The 20,194-nt window shown below is 42.2% G+C and overlaps 1 protein-coding gene across 2 annotated transcripts in view; it reads left to right on the forward strand.

Annotated features, from left to right (window-relative positions):
- The window catches only part of LOC115357040 (insulin-like growth factor 1 receptor), a 79,810-nt gene extending 59,684 nt beyond the window's left edge, over positions 1-20,126 (forward strand). Inside the window, exons 10-21 of one of the 2 annotated variants that reach the window (XM_030048377.1) lie at positions 67-274; positions 2,229-2,536; positions 3,480-3,613; positions 3,859-4,018; positions 6,663-6,762; positions 7,108-7,178; positions 7,347-7,576; positions 7,789-7,896; positions 9,037-9,199; positions 9,835-9,964; positions 10,126-10,260; positions 12,910-20,126. In XM_030048377.1, coding sequence (XP_029904237.1) covers positions 67-274; positions 2,229-2,536; positions 3,480-3,613; positions 3,859-4,018; positions 6,663-6,762; positions 7,108-7,178; positions 7,347-7,576; positions 7,789-7,896; positions 9,037-9,199; positions 9,835-9,964; positions 10,126-10,260; positions 12,910-13,426 — 2,264 coding nt within the window. In that variant the 3' untranslated portion in view covers positions 13,427-20,126. The remainder of the gene's footprint in view (positions 1-66; positions 275-2,228; positions 2,537-3,479; positions 3,614-3,858; positions 4,019-6,662; positions 6,763-7,107; positions 7,179-7,346; positions 7,577-7,788; positions 7,897-9,036; positions 9,200-9,834; positions 9,965-10,125; positions 10,261-12,909) is intronic. The other variant, XM_030048378.1, reaches the window with a different exon arrangement.
- Positions 20,127-20,194: the final 68 nt, after the last annotated feature.

Below are 20,194 nucleotides of genomic sequence, written 5' to 3' on the forward strand. Positions count from 1 at the left end.
CTGGAAATACAAAATCTTCTTGATGAGGCTTGTTTCATCTTCTTTGTCCTCCTCCTCCTGGTCCAGAGCTGAAGATCCCCATCAGGATTGCTGCCACAGGAGTAGGTGTCCAGGAAGAAGACACCAAGCCCACCAAGCCAGACCCTGACGGGGGAGATAAAGGCCCCTGTTGCCCCTGCCCCAAGTCAGTAGAGGACCTGGAGGCTGAGGCTGCTGACGCCTCCTATCGAAAAGTTTTTGAGAACTTCTTGCACAACTCCATCTTCACTCCGCGGTAAGTTACTCATTATCAGTATCTTTACTCCCTGGAAGCAGAGACAAATTGGACTAATTTTTACATTATAATGTACTTATTACTCTATGGGGCAATAATTCATTAGATTACTCATATCCATGCTGTGTTTCTCACCGCTTTCATCCTTGAGTAATCAGTATAACTCCTTTACCTGTCTTGTGAATGATCAGGCAGCCTAAAAATGATGAAGCGATAATATATTCATCATAGCAGTGGACAGTGTTGTCTGTACCAAATTCAGAACTGACTTTAAGAAACATTCAATACTTGGACTCAGTATATTCTGCAAGCTAAAATTAAATGTCAGTGTCACCGCCACATTGCGTGCACGTGTGAGCGGCACATGGATTGCAATAGTTAAAAGGAGAAGAAAGAAAGGAGTAGACGCAGTCTGGCTTTAGACAGCAGACTGTAGTTGTCAACAAAATATTTAAATTCAAGTGCTGGAAATTTGACCAAAATTGTGCCAAGAGCAAAGTATGGAGTTGTTTTGCTTTATACATGACAAAGACAAACAAAGGACCCAACATATCACACCTTAAGTGATGTGTTTGTGATCAGTTTGTGGAATTCAACCAAACTAGATTAATTTGCCAGAATTGCCACCCATCTCAGTACGTTTCATTACATTAATATTATATTAACACAAATATTATCAGACATTAAACTCTGGTATAGTATGTATGTATTAAAGTCTGAATTTGAGTGTCATGACAACATTAGAGGAAAACTCAGGGCTCAAGTTATCTGTCCTAACATTTCTCATTTAAGCTAGCTAAGTATAAGAGGACAGGGACAAATTATGAGTAAAAACCCTTCAGCCTCAATCTGAAAATAGTGAAAGTGAGTGGTAAGTTAATTTTCTCTACAGGTTATCATCTGTTTTTTTTTCAATATTCTATTCTGAGTGTCCATTTGGCTGTTAAAACAGTGAATGTAGCTGGTGAATTTGAAGATTCATTAAACACTGTGGACTGTAGTCAAAAGTGAGTTTCCTGCCCTCTTTTTTTGCAACACTCTTTTAAACCAGTGAATGCGACCCAGAGCCAAGTGAAGGCCTGCTTCCAGTGAGGATCTTTTTTTCCCTGTGCTTGTAATTCTCATATGAATTTTGGTACACGTGGACAGCTTTTCTTTTTCTTTTGTAAAAATGTTTCTCCCTCTGGCTGAAGTGAAAGACTGCAGCCTGACACTAAATCAGACATCTGCATTATATTATCTCCCTCTCTCTCTCTTGCTCTCTCACTCTCATATACATAACCACACACACACACACACACACACACACACACACACATACACACACAATAATGAATTGGCCTAAGCCTGGTCCAGTCATAGTTAGTTAGTACTTGGTGTGTTTTGCAGACGCAGAAGAGGTGGATGCATTTAGCTCTAAAGATACACAACAGGCTTCATTACCGTTTCCATTCATTTTGCTCAGGCTCTGTTGTGAGTATGTGGACCAACATGTCAGTTGCACGACATCACAGCGCTCTCGTGTGTAGTTGTCATTTGTATATTTTGTATAATTTCCTTGTCATTTCCATGGTGTGGTTGTCAGATAAATGATTTGATATTGGGTTGTTTTAGATGGTCTTTGTGTTTGGGATCACCGAGCTCACGGAACATGTCAGTGCAACATGTCAACTGTGTTATTTGCACCATATGCTCAGGTACCATTTGTTATCATTGGTGAAACACACACCACTATTGTGTCCAGGCCAACTTCCTCTGTGACCTTTAGACACATGTACATGTACATGTGTAAAAACCTGAATGAAGATTAGTCTGTTTTGATTGGCAAATGGACAGATTTGGACAGACAGAATTTAGCAGGTAATCAGACTAAGGTGTTTCCATGGCGCCTACCTCTGCCTCTCTCATATCTCTCTGTCTCTCTTCATTATCTCTCCATTCCTCTCTTCTACAGTCCACCAGACCGTCGCCGTCGAGATTTGTTTGGCATCGCCAACTCCACTGTGTCCCGCGGCAGCCGGCTGTTTACCAACAGCAGCATCAGCCCTTCTTTACCGGCCGGTAACAGTAGCAGCAGCACGCCGGATCCAGAGCCGTCAGATCGAGAGTATGAGTTTATGGAGCAGTCTGTGACCGAGCGGGAGCTGCAGATCTCCAACCTGCAGCCGTTCACCGTTTACCGCATCGACATCCACGCCTGCAACCGGCAGGTCCAGCACTGCAGTGCAGCAGAGTTTGTCTTCTCCAGAACCCAACCTGCAGGTAAGAGTGGTGATTGTGTTTTTTGTGTACAAATAGATGTTAATTGTATCCCCCGGATAAAGTCCGACAGATACTATGGGCTTGTGATCGTCTCACATCCACTGCCACGTCCACAGAGATCGCCTTGTCCTCCTCCTGAGGCTACAATTAGTGACCGATACTTTCAGTATTCGGTTGGACATGGTTTGTGGTTGGGTCAGGACATGTGTCGATTTTTGTTGCCATGGCAACAGTGCTGCCTGAACAGAGTGCAATTTTGTGCTGAAAACTGTACCCCCACAGACACATTGCTTGCTCACTCATAAAAGTGACATAAGACATAACATTGCAGTACAAACTAATTTCAAGACATGTATTCTTCAGTTTATACATGTCTACTTAAATGAATAGAATGTAAATAAACTCACCTTATTTTCAAGTAGCATGTTGAAGCTTATTTAAAATTTAAACACATTTTGGCAAAAAACTATTTTATCTAGTTGTCAGAATAATTTTGTCCACTATATTTACAGTTTTCTGAGCAATGTCCATCACACATGAAATATAGTTTAAAAGTATCCATGCTGTTTATATGTATTGTGCCTGGATGGTTATTGGATGGTATTTACATTACATTTGACATTTTATCTGACAATCTTAAACGGTGTGATTTTCACAGTGCAGTGGTAAAATGTGTTTACCAAATTACCAACAAATAATCAGTGACTAGCACTCCCTCTATTCATGCTGACTTCTAAAATGATGAGTTTCCTGCCCCACTGAGAATGCACATGCAGACGCAAAGAATCTAAAGGTACAACTGTACAAAACTGACATAACCGTATCCAAACTTTTTTTTTCTGCTAATGATGTCATCGGTGGCCCCTTTGAATATAGGCATGTGTGTGTTGCGGGGATTGTATGTCACCATGGTAACCCACTCTGTCTCTGTGTGGCTCTCCAGAGAAGGCTGACGACATCCCCGGCCTGGTGACGTGGGAGGGACAGGAGGACTGGGTGTTCCTGCGCTGGCCGGAGCCACACCGTCCAAACGGACTCATCCTCATGTATGAGATCAAGTTCAGACTGGCTGCTGAGGTAAGACAATCTCTCCATCTGGGCAGCCTTGAAAATGAATTCAGTCTTTAATTCCCCCAACATAGATCAATTCTGAACCTAAACATTACTTTTAGAAAATCCTAAAAGTTTAGATTTTACAGGTACTCAATTATGGGGTGGCCTGTCTGCAGATCTTGGACTCCTTAATTTGTATTGTCTTTCAAGCTACTTCTGAAAGACTTTCATGTCAAGGTCTTTTACTGTTTTTTGTGTTTGTGTTTCAGGCTGAGAAGCATGAGTGTGTGTCTGGTCAGATGTATCAGGCCCAGCGTGGCGCTCGGCTGTCCAACCTCAGTCCAGGGAACTATTCAGTCCGAGTCAGAGCCACTTCACTGGCTGGCAACGGATCCTGGACACACGTTCTGGATCTCTATGTAGCTGAACGTAAGACACACACATACACACTCACACACGCAAACAGGGTTCTCCAAGGAAAGTTAGTGAAGGGGGCCAAGTGCCATGGAGGGAGGGGGCGAGCGGCAGCACCATTAATAAATAATACAACACACACACTGGGGCATCAGCTAAAATGCACATTTAAATGCAATATTGTTTATATGTATGTATGTGTGCTACCAAACAGCCTGTAAACAACTGGCCTACAATTCCTCGATATGAAATGTATACTGTCATTGTAGCCTAATACTCATCAGTAGTGATACAACACGTCCCTGTGATAAATGCTTTCTCTTGCTATGTAAAATTATGTCCTCCTCTTATACAGCCAGCTGCTGCAGTGATATATAGTTATTGCACCATCCATTCATATTCCAACAAGAAACACCTCCAGCATTTCCCAACTTGAAACAAACTTTTATAACTTTCCTTTATGTATTACAAATTATATATTGCTTTCAGTTTTTCTGACAACAGTTGAGGCACTTAAGAATTCAGCAGTGAAGCTGTAGCTCTGCTGTAAACATGATCTGGAATTTCTGCAAACACACGCACACACTACAAACTGCACACCAGCACAGTATCACTCTATGAAATTTAATGATAAATCTCATTGTTTTAGTGTACACTAAATGTGTACATAATATGCTATCACCCGTGTTTGCTAATATTTCTGTTCCCTGTGGAAGAGATAGCTGATCAAACTGGGAGCCAGAGATCACAATCTAATAAACTGATCTTTAAAGGAGCATGAAATGCTAGCAGAACATGTAGATTTTTCTGGTATCTAATGGCTTATTTTTTTTTTCACCTTGCTGTGGTGTTGTATTCATGTCTTGTTTGCCATTCCTATGCCATTGTTGGGTGTGAATAGAAATGCAGCACAGCTTTTGTGTTGAACCCATAGAGGTCACTGCAACAATGTTTTTCTGTCACAAAAGATTTAGGGCCATATTTTCTGGTTTTTGGTTGTTTTCGCCGGTCTGGGATTTTCATGGTCTTAAAGTGAACTCGACAGAACCTAACTGGGTGGAGTGGCTCAATCAGGCAATCTTTTTTTTATGAAGATCAGTGACATTCTGCAGTTTTGGGGCCACTTTAGCATTAAATATCAATATTGCCTTTGCCCATCAGGTCATAGCGAAAACAATGTGCACTGTGCTGTTTTTATGTAAACTTGAGTCTGTGCTAGGTTAGATTAAGAGATGACTCTTACTAGTATCTCTCCCCCACAGCTTCCTATGACAGCCTTTTCTTATGGTTGATTATATTTCTAAAGGCATCTGAAGGCAGCATCCAGTATGTTGTCTGATTTGAGGAATGTCATGCGCATTTTGAAAGCACCACACAATTACACACGTGTTAGAACAATGGGGACACCTAGATTAAATGTTGTGCAACTCACATCTGGCTCTTACAGAAGTACACAAACATTTTTGCTTTTGTACACCAAACTGGTTGGCTATAATTTGTAGTTTATAAAGTGCAAAGACATCAATTGTCACTCTGCATCCTTATCCCAAAATGCCAGGTTGCCAGGAGCAACTGCCTGCGACCTCTCCCTCTTAAAGGTCTCCCAAAAATAGCACTTGAAGCAAGACCCATGGCTGCACTGAACATGGTGTGGTAGTACATACGCGTGCCTGCAGTTTTTTTTTTTTTTTTTTTGTTAAATCTAATGGTGGTATGACAAGAAAAAAGTGTGTGTGTGTGTGTGTGTGTGTGTGTGTGTGTGTGTGTGTGTTTTAAGAAAATTCCATTTTCAAAATTCCCTCTGGAAACTGAAATAATTTTCTTCAGTCAGAATTCTTATGGGAAATTGTAAGTTTCTACCATAATGTAAACAGGCTAACTATAGTCTATTGCTTTAATCTCAATCTCATGTAAGTGTGTCGCTATTGTGCACATTTAAATTAATACAGTCTTTTCATGGGAAATTCTTTAAGGAAAGCAAACTAGAGGCAACCAACAAAATGATAGTAACAAATTTTAGTGCACAGCAAAGTCTGTTGTAACTGCACTGTCATTGTGTGAATGATCGTCCTCCAAACTATGACATCAGCATCATCACGCACAGAAAATATGGTAACCTGACTTTCACCATCTCCAGACACATGAAGTCATCTGTAAGAGGGACATACTGGCAACATATGTGTGCAGTATAGATTTACGTTTGGGTGCTTTACAGTCATATTGGGGTTTCATATATTCTACGTGGACTCCACCTCCTGGACAAGAACACTGGTTTCTCTTTGGAGAAGCTGGTCTGATCACTGCATAATAGCAGGATGTGCACTGCTTTTAAAGAGTCTGAGAATAGATGATCTGATGGGCCTTTGTTGAACTCTGTCCAAACTCCACCTGTTATTAATCTATTATTCCTAGTAGTGGTGCATTCCTGGATCTTCTTGTTCTGGTCTCACATGTGTGGTGGTGTTCTGACAGTACATCAAGTATTTTCCGGGACGCAGGCAGGCATGTGGTTAAGGCTATCCCTGCAGTCTCCTAGTGCGGCCACAGGCAAAGGCAGATAACTGTCAGTACTGTGGGTTTGAAACCTTTTCTATTGACAACAAAACAGAAACACTTTGAACTGAGCTGTAATAATCAAAGGAACTATTTGATCCAACAGGATATGAAAACTTCCTCTACGCTATGATCTTCATACCCATCGGCATTGTCCTCTTCATCTGCTTCCTGGTTGCAATGCTAGTTGTCTTCAACAGGAAAAGGTTTGTATGGTTTTGTACATCTCTGTTGGTAACAGTTAAAATTATACATTCCTGTAATAAACATCGATATCCATGTTTTACATTGTGTCTGGATCACAATTATTTGCCTGGATAATTAACAAAATAATTTCACTGTATGTTTTTCATTTTTATTCTAACCATAGTCGATGGTCTAAGAGAAGAAATGTTTCAATATTGCCAATTTTCCATTATTCTGCTGTTCATTTGAAAAACTACAACTGTGATACATATGATTATATGTTGTTAGCTGCACGTCTACTAAGAATGCATACACATGTGTTTGTGTGTGCTTGTGTGTAAATGCTATGTTTGTGTGTTGGCCAGGAACAGTGACCGGCTTGGGAATGGAGTCCTCTACGCCTCAGTCAACCCAGAATACTTCAGTGCTGCTGAGAGTGAGTGTTCTCACACAGTTGTATCTATATCTATATCTATATCTATATGTATACCTATCCATCTATCTGTATCTATCTGTCTAGATAGATACAGATAGATAGATATGGATATGGATATAGTGATAGAGATGGAGATATACATACACTACATAATGGTTTTCTGTGCAGTGTATGTACCGGATGAGTGGGAGGTGGCGAGGGAGAAGATCTCTCTGAGTCGGGAGCTTGGACAAGGATCTTTTGGAATGGTGTACGAGGGCATGGCCAAGGGCGTGGTCAAAGATGAACCAGAGACCCGTGTCGCCGTTAAGACAGTTAACGAGTCAGCCAGCATGAGAGAACGGATAGAGTTCCTTAACGAGGCCTCCGTCATGAAGGAGTTCAACTGTCACCACGTGGTACACAGACACACTCACATGATCACATGACACAGTGATGGACAGGTTTCATTGTGTTTTGTTTTAGATTTTGTGCTATGCTATCCTATTGTACTCAGTTCTAAGGATGATACCATCATGATGTTGCATCAGCATCAAGTCAGATCAGTTGCCACGTGAGGAGAGAGTCAGTTCCTGTGTTATGGTGATGCACTGTGTTGTGATTGGTGCAGGTTCGTCTCCTGGGCGTGGTCTCCCAGGGCCAGCCCACCCTGGTCATCATGGAGCTGATGACGCGAGGAGATCTGAAGAGTTACTTGCGCTCCCTCCGACCTAAAGAGGTACCTTGGGACATCTGACTTCCTTGCAGTCTCCACCCAACACATCACTACACTGCAAAAACACAAAATCTTACCAAGATTATTTGTCTTTCAAGTCAAAATGTCTTATTTCTAGTCAAAATATCTCATTACACTTAAAATAAGACATGGTCACCTCAGAAGTAAATTGTTTTTAGACAATTTTCACTTGTTTCAAGTGAAAATTCACTTGAAATAAGTAAAAATTAGCTAGAAACAAGAAACAAATTTTGCCAATGAAACAAGCAAATTTTCACTTGTTTCAAGCAAATTTTCACTTGAAACAAGAGACAATTGTCTAAAAACAAGTTGGTGATCATGTCTTATTTTAAGTGTAATGAGATATTTTGACTAGGAATAAGACATTTTTGACTTGAAATAAGACAAATAATCTTGGTAAGATTTTGAGTTTTTGCAGTGTAGTTTGTTCAGACAGAAGCCCCGTGGTGCTTACCATGTACTGGTGGTGCTCTGGGTTTGATTCTGTCTTTCTTTCCCTGCCAACAGGTTCATCCATCCTGTTGTTGAGACCAGTAATGACTTTAGAAATTATTAGTGCAGTGTAGTGAATTAGGGATAAGCCCAAGTGTACGTACTGGGTAGTGTAGTATAGTTGTACAGATGATGTATGTGATGATGGAGCCGGTCATTGCCACAAGCACTGGCACACTGTAACATTATTCAATTTATTACATGGCTATTCAGCAAAGTCATTCATTTGATATAAAATGTTGATTTAAAACTATTTTACAACAAGTAAGGTTAATTTAATATCTTCTACTCATAAAAACATAAGCCAGCCATACTGTCTAAAGTAAGTAAGCACTACTGTCATCTTGGCGCCAGTTAATGTGACTGATGACCGAACAAACAAATACCAGAACAAAGTCATCTAGACTTTTTGAGTGCAGTGATAAGGCCAAATGTAATAAGAAACAATGTTTTGTTATTAGGACATAACAGACCTCTGAAGGTGTCCAACTCTCCACATAACACAAAAGAGTTGAGCCTGTGAATTGGTAAACAATTGACATTCATCAGGACCTTATTCTGTGTGCACAGCTAACACTCCCCTCCTGTCTGTCTGTCTGCCTGTCTGTCCGTCCATCCTTCTGTCAACAGCAGCAGTGGTCAAACCTGTCTCTCCCTCCTCTGAAGAAGATGCTTCAGATGGCTGGGCAGATCGCTGACGGCATGGCTTACCTCAATGCCAACAAGTTTGTCCACAGAGACCTGGCAGCCAGGAACTGCATGGTGGCTGAGGACTTCACTGTTAAGATTGGAGGTCAGGCCGCAGAACAGGACTGATAGGAAGTCTTTGGTTTGCTTAAGGGCACTTTGACAGGGCAGAGAGGGTCGGTGCAAACACCAGATTATGAAAAGATAAAGTGGTTTAAGATAAACATTGATATCAGTCATGTGGTCAAAGATATTCTTAATTCCACTAATGCAATTATGGTAACCAGGGAGCTAAGTAGTTAAGTTTTTGTTTGTTTGTTTGTTTGTTTGTTTGTTTAATTGAATTTATATGCTCTAGCACTACTTTGGTGAAAACGTTTCAGGTAGTAAACATTGCCATGGTAACCATAATCCCCTAGAGGCTGCTCTTCACTAGGATTATGGACCGAGACCAATCACCATGGTAATCACAATCCACTGGATGGCACTCTATCCTGGGATTATGTACCTAGACACATCACCATGGTTACCATAATCTCCTCATTGGTACTCTATCCCGGGATTATGGCCGTAGACGCATCACCACAGTAACCTTTAACAGTGTAACAGAAACATTTGTATCTTTAACATGTCATGAAAGGAGACAGTTTTTTACCTGTTGACCATCAAAGCGTTCTCAGTACATCACCTCCTTCCTGTGTGTGTGTGTGTGTGTGTGTGTGTGTGTGTGTGTGCGCGCAGACTTCGGTATGACCAGGGACATCTATGAGACAGATTACTATCGCAAAGGTGGTAAAGGTTTACTTCCTGTTCGTTGGATGTCACCAGAGTCACTGAAGGACGGAGTTTTCACGACCAACTCTGATGTCTGGTAAGCATGAGCAAACACACAAACACACAACAACAAATGTAGCCTCTGTTTGTACCTCCTTCCATACTATGTTGTAAGTGTGAGAGTAATAATCTGACAGATACCAATGCATGCACTCATTTCTAACGCATTGTAACCTCTTTCTCCCTCTGTCTTTGCAGGTCGTTCGGCGTTGTGTTGTGGGAAGTTGCAACTCTGGCAGAGCAGCCTTACCAGGGTCTGTCCAATGAGCAGGTCCTCCGCTTTGTCATGGAGGGAGGATTGCTCGAGAAACCCCAGTACTGTCCTGACATGCTGTAAGAATCACACGAAGAAACAAACAAACATATTCATACTCTTGAAGAAACCACCGCTCTGCCCCGACATGCAACACTCCCTGAAGTTGACATGCTGCCGTGTGTTTACGTGTTGGATAATATCTGATATCTGAGCATGTTTTGAAAAACAGCCTAGCCCTGAGTTCTAGTTTTCCACAGCAGCGTACGCCTAGAGAATGAAAATAGATGTAGGATTTCATCCTTCAGTTTGCATTAAAGTATTTTATCTAATGTTAAACTTACAATGATCAGTACGAATGTCTAGTTTCGTACATCATAAAAATGTCTCCATATTGGTTTTCCACAACCTCTCTCACACACAGCACTGCTTTGTTATTAACACACAAACACAAACACACACACACACACACACACACACACACAAACACACAAAGTCAAACACAGTCACACACTCAATAGTACTTACATATTCGCACATAGGAAATCAGTACGACTGCTCACCAGCCTTTTGACAATGGGACTTTCTTACTAAGTTGCAGGTTTCCTTTAAAGGCTGACTCTCTATTAGTCTGTGTTTTTGTGTTCACCATGGTGCATTTGCTGTTAATATCTCACAGTCTAAATGTATTTCAAATTCAAAATCACAAGACGGACAGATAAAGTTTACCTATCAGTCACAAAATATGGAGAATGTATCAGTGAATGGACAACTAGGGCAAATGGGTAGCCCCACGGTTCAGTGTGAGAACCATGCACAAGATCCAGAATTCAAATTGAATTTTAACATAAATACATTCACCCACATTTGGGGATGTGTCCACGTTGCATTATGCTAAAATAGCACAATACACCCCAGATAGACATTTATTTTAGACTTTAGACTTTAGACATTGTAACACCAGCTTTTCAGATACATTCTACTAAAATCATTTTGGGATTTCTGTAAGATTTGTTCTTTTCTTGTGCTCTTGGAATGTTTGCTTTCCTTTGGAAAACTTAGAAAGGTTTTCCACAAGCACCAAAGTATAGACTTTTTGGTATTGATACCAACTCTTGTTGGCCTGTGTTTATGCTGCAGTAAATATCACATACTGTGCTGTTTTTCTCTTTCTGCTAACTATGTGCAGAGCTCTAAACCAGGATCCTGTGTACGGACATGAAACTGATCAGGCTGGTTGCTGATTATAGTATTTATTAGTTACGCTTAATGTGTGCCAACTTGGAGCCCCTTTTGCCTCCAGAACAGCCAAAACGCCCAGAGGCATGGATTCAACGTGGTGCTGGAAATGTTTCACAAAGCATCTAACACGTGGTGTTTTTGTTTTCTTGTCTTTTGTTGATTTTTTTTTTTTTCCTTACCTGACCAAAAGATGCTTTATGGGGTTGAGATCTGGGACCGAATTAGTCACTGCTACGTTCCTAGAACCGTATTGGAACCATTATTCTGCTGGAACTTTCCATTTGACAAAAGGTTCAGTTGTGGCCATGAGCCAGTGCACCTTGTTAGCAACATTGTTTAGGTACATTGTGGTGTTAAAATCAGCCTCTGCCCAGCTAACAGGCAGAATGTGTGCCAGTAACACATTCCTCACACCATTATACCACCAGCAGCCTGTACTGTTGACACCAGGCAGGATGGATCTGTGGATTCATGTTGTCAACCTGCCATCAGCAGGTTGTGACAAAATCCAGGTTTGGGTGGACCAGATTTTGTGCTCCTCCTCAATCATTCATTTTTGTTGATCCCATGCCCTCTTCATCCTCTGGTTGTTAGCTCGAACCCGGCAAGGTCCTCTGCTGCTGTAATCCATTTGAAGGTTTGACCATTTGCAGTTCTGAGAAGCCTTCCTGCACATCACTGTTGTACTGAGCTGTTATTTGCATACTTGTGGTCTGCCTGGAAGCTTGAACAAGTCTTGCCATTCTTCTGTGACCTTTCTTATGAATGAGGCATTTTGTCTGCCTGGATGGTTTTTGGTTATGGCACTATTATGAGTAAACTCTAGACACTGTTGTGCTAAAATCCCTTAAGGTTTGCTGTGTCTGACATGCTGGAACCTGAGTGAATGATGAGGTGTACCTGATAAAATGGATATTGAGTGTACATTTTCATCACAATTTTGATTCACTGATGGACAATATGTGCTACAGAAACCATCATAGTAAAACATTTTGGTGTAGTTCACACATGCAGTATCATTGAATACGTAGAATAAATCACTGGGAAAATCAACAAGGGAATACTGCAGCGGTATTTTCTCTCCCTTTCTTTCATTTGAAATTAATGAACAGAAAATAATCACACATTTGACCAGTTAATACTAACCATATTACGGTTACCTTCAACTGGTGTGACCAAGGGGTTCACCCTGGTGTGTCAGGTTTGTTACTCATCATCCAAGTCTTGGTACAAAGCTCTAAATATGTCACAAAGCGCCCACTGCTGGCCTTTTGAGCAAACTGAAAGCAGCGTCTGCTCTCTGCCTCATAAACAAGCACTAGAGAAAAAACATGAACAACTATTTTTAGTAACTGAGAGCAAACATTTGTCGAAAGCAAATATTGGCCTGTCAGTTGGAAGGCAGCGAGTTCGTCTGGATGGAGCTGCTACTACAGGCGGACATGTTGATGCAGACTAGACTAACCTATGTGTGTGTGTTTGTCCAGGTTTGAGCTGATGCGGATGTGTTGGCAGTACAACCCTAAGATGCGTCCATCTTTTTTGGAGATCATCAGCAGCATAGAGGACGAGCTGGACCCGGCCTTCAGAGAGCTTAGCTTCTTCTACAGCGCCGACAACAAGCCTCCCGATGCCCCGCAGCTGCACCTGGACAACATGGACGACGTCCCTCTCGACCCCCCCTCTTCCACCCAGCCGCAGCAAGCCCCGCCCCCCCAACAGACCCCGCCTTCTCCCAGCTCCAAGGCTCCCCCCGCCCCCACGTTAACACCCAGTCCCCCCTCCTCACCCTGCTCGTCGAGCTCCGCCATGGACAAGCAGCCCTCCGGCCAGCAGGCGGCCAACGGGCTGTCGGGGCCGAGTCTTGGGGCGGGTCCAGGACTTGGGCCAGGGTCTGGCGTCGTGATGCGGCCATCTCTGGACGACCTGCCACCTTATGCGCACATGAATGGAGGACGCAAAAATGAGCGCGCCATGCCCCTCCCCCAGTCCTCTGCCTGCTGATCAAGGGGTGTCACCCCTCCCACATAACACTCCCACACCCACCCAAATGCCCCCCAGACCTCAAACCCCACCTCCTGCTGCTCTACAGAGCCTGTCTTTCTCAGTGGGTGGAATCTCATTTAAAAGAAAAAAAAAAAAAAAAAAAACATCACAAACATTACCGCCAGCTGGGTTTGGCTCGTTTCTGAGCAGGAAAGACTCAGGAGGGTGGAGACACCTTCACTTCTCTGTCAGTCTACTAGTCTGTCAGTCCATGTTCTGCTGTACCTCCACATACTCTTTATTTTTTTCTGTTTTGGTTTCTACCAGCTGGCTGTCAGATGTGACATTGCCCCTTGCTGCTGAGGAGGAAGAACAGAAGACCGAAAAGGAAAGAAGAAAGATTGAAGTCATTTGGGGAGAGGTCTCTCTCTCTTTCTCTCTCCCCTTATGGCTGAACTAGTTTTATATATTGTTGTTTATTTGTTACTTTTTTATATCAATTTCCAAATAGGGAAAAATGTGTAGGCCTTTATAAATGACCGGTGTTTTGGTCGCTTTTGGGCGGGCATTACGGTGAAACTGTTGCGCATATCTAATGAAGAAGCACTTCAGAGAGGTTGGCATCTCTATTTTCCAGTAGTTTGTGTTGTTGCTCTGCAGGCTGGGTATCAGCGTCGCGCCAGGTCAACAGCCAATCCGCTGAAAAGCAAAAAGAGGGGTAACGGTCTAATCTGCCAAATTTGTTGCCAAATTGTATTTTTTGCTGTTTAGTTCTCTCTCCTATTGGTCTTCCCTTATCATTATCCACCCCACCAGATTGAAAAAAGCAAAAACAAACAAAAACAAAAAACAAACAGTTCTTCTGGCGCTCTGTACTGTTACCACGCCGTCCTAAAAATCTGTGATTAAAGGGAGATTTGCTTCTCTCCACGGTCCTGTGCTCTCCATCTTAGGTTACTGTTCATTGCTCTCCTTGTCTACTGCATTGATCTCTTCTGGACAGATACCTACTAAGTAGACCTCTATCAGATCTCCATCAAACAGATCCTCTAAATAGATCCTGGTTACAGAGATTTCTCTGAGGTTGAGCCACATCACAAAGTGCTGTTCCGCAAGGGTCTAACCGCCAAATACCGTCAATAAGCAAAAAAACAAAACCTCAAAACGAGGACTGGGGAGGGAAGAGCGTGAGGATACGGACACTCGATCTCCAACTTGATGGACTCGGGGTTTGCTGCGAGTCCAGAGGCATTGTTGTTGTACACAAGCAGGTATTTTTTAGACTAGTCATTAGTCTCTAAGATTTACAACATCTCTATGTGGACAGCATTTACATACACATCAATTGTTTGTGTCACTTTTCTAACTTTTTTACAGTTGGAGACATTCATCATGTACAGAAAGAAGCTGCTATTCTTTATTTCTCTTGTGGTTGTAATATAGCTGATATCTATATATAAAGAGAAAAACTCCTTCAGGTTGGATCTATGACCGTTTCCACTACAGTCCAGTTGTTGTTTTTTTAATGCTTGTAATTGTGTAAAAGTGTATCTGAGATGGCGTTGCTTCTGTGTTGCTTAAAAAGGTTTGACGTTTTGCCTTGTGTTTTCTAACACCGGTACTTTCCCCACCCACCCAACCAGACGGACAGTGATGGTATCGATGACCGTCGATGTTCTTGTCTTCTTTCGGGATGCCTTGGCTTCCCTCCTCTACCCATCGTTCGCTGGGTCAGAGGTCAGAGGTCAGGCGTTGCTGCCGAGTCCCAACTGAATCTCAGGTCAAAGAAAAGTGAAATCCTTTTCTACTTTTTTTCCAGATACTCGTTTTGTTTTGTTTTGTTTTGTTTTGTGTGTGTGCATGTGTGCGGGCGGGCGTGTGTGTGTGTGTGTGTGTGTGTGTGTGTGTGTGCGGGTGTGTGTGTTTGTGCGTGCGTGTGTGTGTGTGTATTGTGCTGTCATAAGCAGAAACATCCAGCCTGACTGTGTCTGTTACCTCCCTGTTTGATCCCATATCCTTCTGACTCTCTTATTTAATTTTTTGGATCATTAGACAAGGCCAGTGTTTCTTATGCTGTTGGGGAGGAACAAGAGTAGGTCCAAAGGTCCAAGTCTTGACTAGTACTTACTGTGTTGATATAATGTTGGGTTCAAAGTGAAAAGTAAATACAGGATGTTTCTCTTAAGTCATCTAGTCTTGAACTGAAAACTTTATTTCTCCCTAAGTCCAGTGAAAAAATCTGTCAGCATGATGCGATAATTCCACGTGTTTCTCATGCAGATCAGCTCGTTTCTTGAAATACCGTAAGTGTGATTTTCTTGGTGCTGGAGTAATCTACATTATTGTCCTGCTTAAAGATATTGACGCTTGTATCTAGAACAATTACTGAAACTGCACTGGGAAACGAGCTGGAGTATCTCACCCCGCTGGAAAAGGTTTCCCTGTGCTTTAAGAAAAATAACATTTTAAGATTGAACATGAGACTAAAAGGTTTGTTCAGATGGAGAAATGTTTGTGAAACCAGAGGCCCAGAAGTTACATTTGTACACCCAGTCCCAGCCCAGATATTCCTTGTTTTTTTTTTTTTCATTCCATTATTTTCTTTATTTTGTGAAGTATAAATCACTGTACAAATTTAAAAAAAAAAAAAAAAAAAGGTTTTGTTGTTCCTTCAAGCATCCATCTACCTCAATGTTTGTTTTTCACTCGATGTACGTGTTCAGAAAGACAGAACAATCTCATCTCTGATGTCCCGCTGTAGTGACGATCTTACTGAGTGCTGTTCATGTGGACAAATGCATTACAACACAAAACACAACAAACCACAAACCAAACCATCCTGTAGCGGACAGAGTGCAGAAACATCTTGCAGTCAGAGGGGAAAATGAAAACCACACTATTGCTGGTAAATGTTAGCTGGTTTCTGGTAAACTACCAAACCATCATTTCTACTCTAAACATAAATGTGGCTGATGAAAGAGTGAAGGTGGTGGTGGATTTGGGGATGTACCAGCCTTTGTCCTGGTCAGGGTAGAAGAATTGGCTGTCTAAAGCTCTGCAGTGTGGTGGTGGTGGTGTGTATGTGTGGTGTTTGTCTTGTCGTTTCTGATGTAACTCTACATCCAGACCACTCCATCCCTTTGCCCATCCCTTTCCCTGTCTGTCCTCCAAACCTCAGCATCAGCTCAGAGAGGCTATTCTACATAAAAAAACTGTAGTTTTGGATGTTGTTTGGTGCTGTGAGGATACTTTTCTGTGGGTTCAGAGAAGAACCAGAGATTTTTATTTTGTAAAGGCGTTGAAAAGTGTCTGGATATTAAGCATCTGTGAAGTTGTGTGTGTCACCGCAGTGTATCGATGTAGGTGGTGGAAATGGATACTAGTGTACTTTTGACCTTGAAGGCCAAACCACTCTTCCTCTTCAACGCCTCGCCCCTTCACACAAACACACAGACAAATCGTAGACTGTGTGTTTACACAGCCTGATGCAAATATACAGCTAGACAGCTCTAACAGTCATCCAAGAGGTGATGTTGGTGTAGCATCAGCCTCAGTCCTGATGTGTTCCTGCCCTGTAGCTAAACCTCCTGGTCTCCTTGTCTTATTATCGTGTTCATCTCCTCCCAATGTCCCTGTCACCTGCACACCCAAACACCACATCTTGCCGTTTAAATCAAGCGACTGGCCAGAAGAGGTGTGGCTTCATCTTCCTGTCAGACCTGTAGATGGTTCTGTTTGAGCCAGAGTCCCACACCTCCAGCGCCAGGGAGGAGTCAGGCAGGAGAGGAAATGTGGTATTTTCATATTCACGCCTGATGTTCTCAAATCTGCTGGAGGAAGGGTGTGGTATGTTCTGGTTTGTGGATGACACGAAGGACAGAGCCGTGTGGTCAGGGAGCGAATTTGTTTTCTTGTCCAAAGTCCAGTTAGTTTGAAGTGCAGATGTTACAAGTTGAGTCTGGTTTTGGAGAGGTCTTGTCTTTGTCTGCTGGCTGTTCAATCCTGTTTCTGATTTTTGACACACTGAGAATGGAAATGGAAATGGAAATGGAGTTAATTGAAAGACATGTCACTGATTGGAATTGTTTCTTTTTTGTGTTTTATTTTTTGTTTTGTTTTTGTTTTTTGTTTTTTTAATAAATTCAGATCACCAGCTCTGCCCATGTTTTTGCATTTCATATATATATATATATATATATATATATATATCATCAAATCAATGATGTAATATGTCCTTTATCTGTGTTAGTAATTACAAATGTCAGAAGAACACATTTCCATGTTACTAAGGTAGAGGTTGGCTCATAACTTGCTGATGGCCAGCTTCCATCTAACTGTGGGAGATTTCTAGTGCCACAGATTTCCTGGTGTACTACACGCAAACAACCGCAGGCAAATACAGGTGTTCATAACAACATGAGGACGATGGGGCATTTTCAGTTCATCCATGTGTCTGTTTTGAGATGGGGCACATATGTGCTTTCAGCATAACGTGTGTCAGCTGGTCAATGACGCATTGCCACCATGGACCAGGGAGGACGTTTGTCACCTTTAAAGGGGTTGATTTAGTGATGTTTCTTACTCATATGTATGCATTCTGTTTTCTCCACAAGCACTGGTAGCCATAATGCCCTTGAGCTTGTTCTTTTCTGCAATTATGGGACTTGAGTGCGCTGCCTCACACCTGAACACATCACCGTAGTAGAACATAATCACGGTAAAGAACTCCCTCAAGGACGTTTCAGCCATCAGGAAGTGTCATCAGTGTGCTAACTGTGCGGTATTGTCTGTTGTGGAGGTCTGGGCAGACTGGCCTGGTGGTTAGAGAGAGTGTCCTAAAACTGAAAAACTACAGGTACATGTCTGCACCCTTCGCTCTCAAGATGCTGGATTATTAGTTGTTCAAAGAGTTAAAAAGAAGTCAGCTGGACAGCGGGCCTTTTCCTATTGCTCTCCCTTCCTCTGGGATGATCTACCTACAGAAATCAGGGAGGCAAACTCTCTTGATGCCTATAAATCCAAACTTAAGAATTATCTGTTTTCTTTAACTTATGCATAATCATTTCAAGTTGACCACTAACAGAGGCTCATTTTCAGCCACTTGGCTCCCTTTTCATAGCTTAGTTTGAGTTCTGCCGGTTTAGATGTCTCTCACAATCCCTATCTTCTTCTGTTTCCTCTCTACCTTCAGTTGTCTTCTGTTTTACTAATCCGTTCTCCCTGGTCCTGCTCCTTCTACAGACATTAGCTTTGCTGCATTACTGCATTTATCTACTGTAATATCTCTGCTTTTTTAAGTCCTGGTACCCTGCCCCTGTCCTCTGTATGTGTCTTATATGCTTGACTATGAATGCCTTGTGTGACTGTCTTCCTCCCAGGTGCACCTGTACTCGGCCCCTTCCCCGTCATCCCCCATGTCCTCGCTGTTGCTGCAGCTTCATGGCTGATCATCGCCCTGTGCTCCCCTGCAGCTTTTGCTACCTTGATTTTGTCTTCTTGTGTGTTTTATTTTGTATTATCACTGTTTGTTTGTTTGTTTGTTTGTTTCATTTCCTGGCTCAGCATGTATTGCACACCTGTCTGGCCATGAAAGCGTCTCCGCTCTCTGTGGTCCTTCTCAAGATTTCTTTCATTTGTCCCTGTCCCACCTTTGGGTTTTTGGGAGAGTTTTGTCTTACCCGCTATGAGGATTTAAGTTAGTCCTGTCTATTGTAAACTTGTGGCCCTGTAAAGCCCTTTGAGACTGTAAACAGTGATATTGGACTTTAAATAAATTTGAACTTGAACGTGAATCACCAACTAGAACATCGTAGTCAATGGCGGGGCTAGACGAACTGGCCAAAGTGTGTTGGACTTCTCAGATCACGATCAGCTGATGTTCAGGGTCTGTGTGTCAAGTGGCTGATCCATCTCTCAGCAGGCGGCCCACCATCAGTCAGAGTCCAGTTCCATTCTAAACATCCTGGTGGTTGGTAAAATAGTGAAAGTGGCTGCTTAGATTTTGCGGCTTACCGAACACTGCCCTGCCCTGCAGCAGTGGTGACCTCCCTGTCTGCCTCTCTCCGGTCTCCAGTGTCCAGTCTCCACAGACACTCCTCTTTTCATGAATCTCTCTCAATGTCTGGCCCTGACTCTTCTCTGTCTGTGAGTTTCTCTCTTCCCTAATGAAGCAGGTTTCTATTTTCAGGCTGGGAGTCTCAGTGGTTTGATCCAGGTCCAGTCGATATCAGCAGTGGGTTTTACTTCAGAGTCCAGTAACTCGGTCCAGCCAAGGCAGACTGGGCCGTAAAGCCAGTTTGCACTGGTCAGACAAGTTAAGAATGGGTCTTTTCAACATTTGTGGTCTGACTTTTGCATCAGTTTTACCACTGGAACGCCTCACAGAGCTGACATTAAATAGAACAAACTTTATTTTGGTTTGGTTTGGTTTTTTGTTACAAATGATGGCCAATTTGCTACCAAGGCTTTGATGGGTGTAAATTATTCATAGCCTTTCAACTCTTGTGTTTATGTTGAAATTATTTGTTAGACTGAGGTTTCATTTTGGTTTTCTTTTGTACATTCTGTTGTAAGAATTTCTTCCTGTTATCAATATATTATGAATACTGGGAAAAAATGTCGAATGGCTGAAGGATAAGAGAATGTTGGTTTCTCTGATTCTTTTTTTCTACGAGTTTACCACAAGATTTAAGATGAATAAAAATGTATGCAAACTGTTTCGCTGGCGTGCCTTTACTGGGTTAAATTTCTGTAATACTGAAATTTCTATTATTTTGGGCAACTTTA

The sequence above is a fragment of the Myripristis murdjan genome, chromosome 3, assembly GCF_902150065.1.
Source record: "Myripristis murdjan chromosome 3, fMyrMur1.1, whole genome shotgun sequence".
In the NCBI taxonomy this organism is placed as follows: domain Eukaryota; kingdom Metazoa; phylum Chordata; class Actinopteri; order Holocentriformes; family Holocentridae; genus Myripristis; species Myripristis murdjan.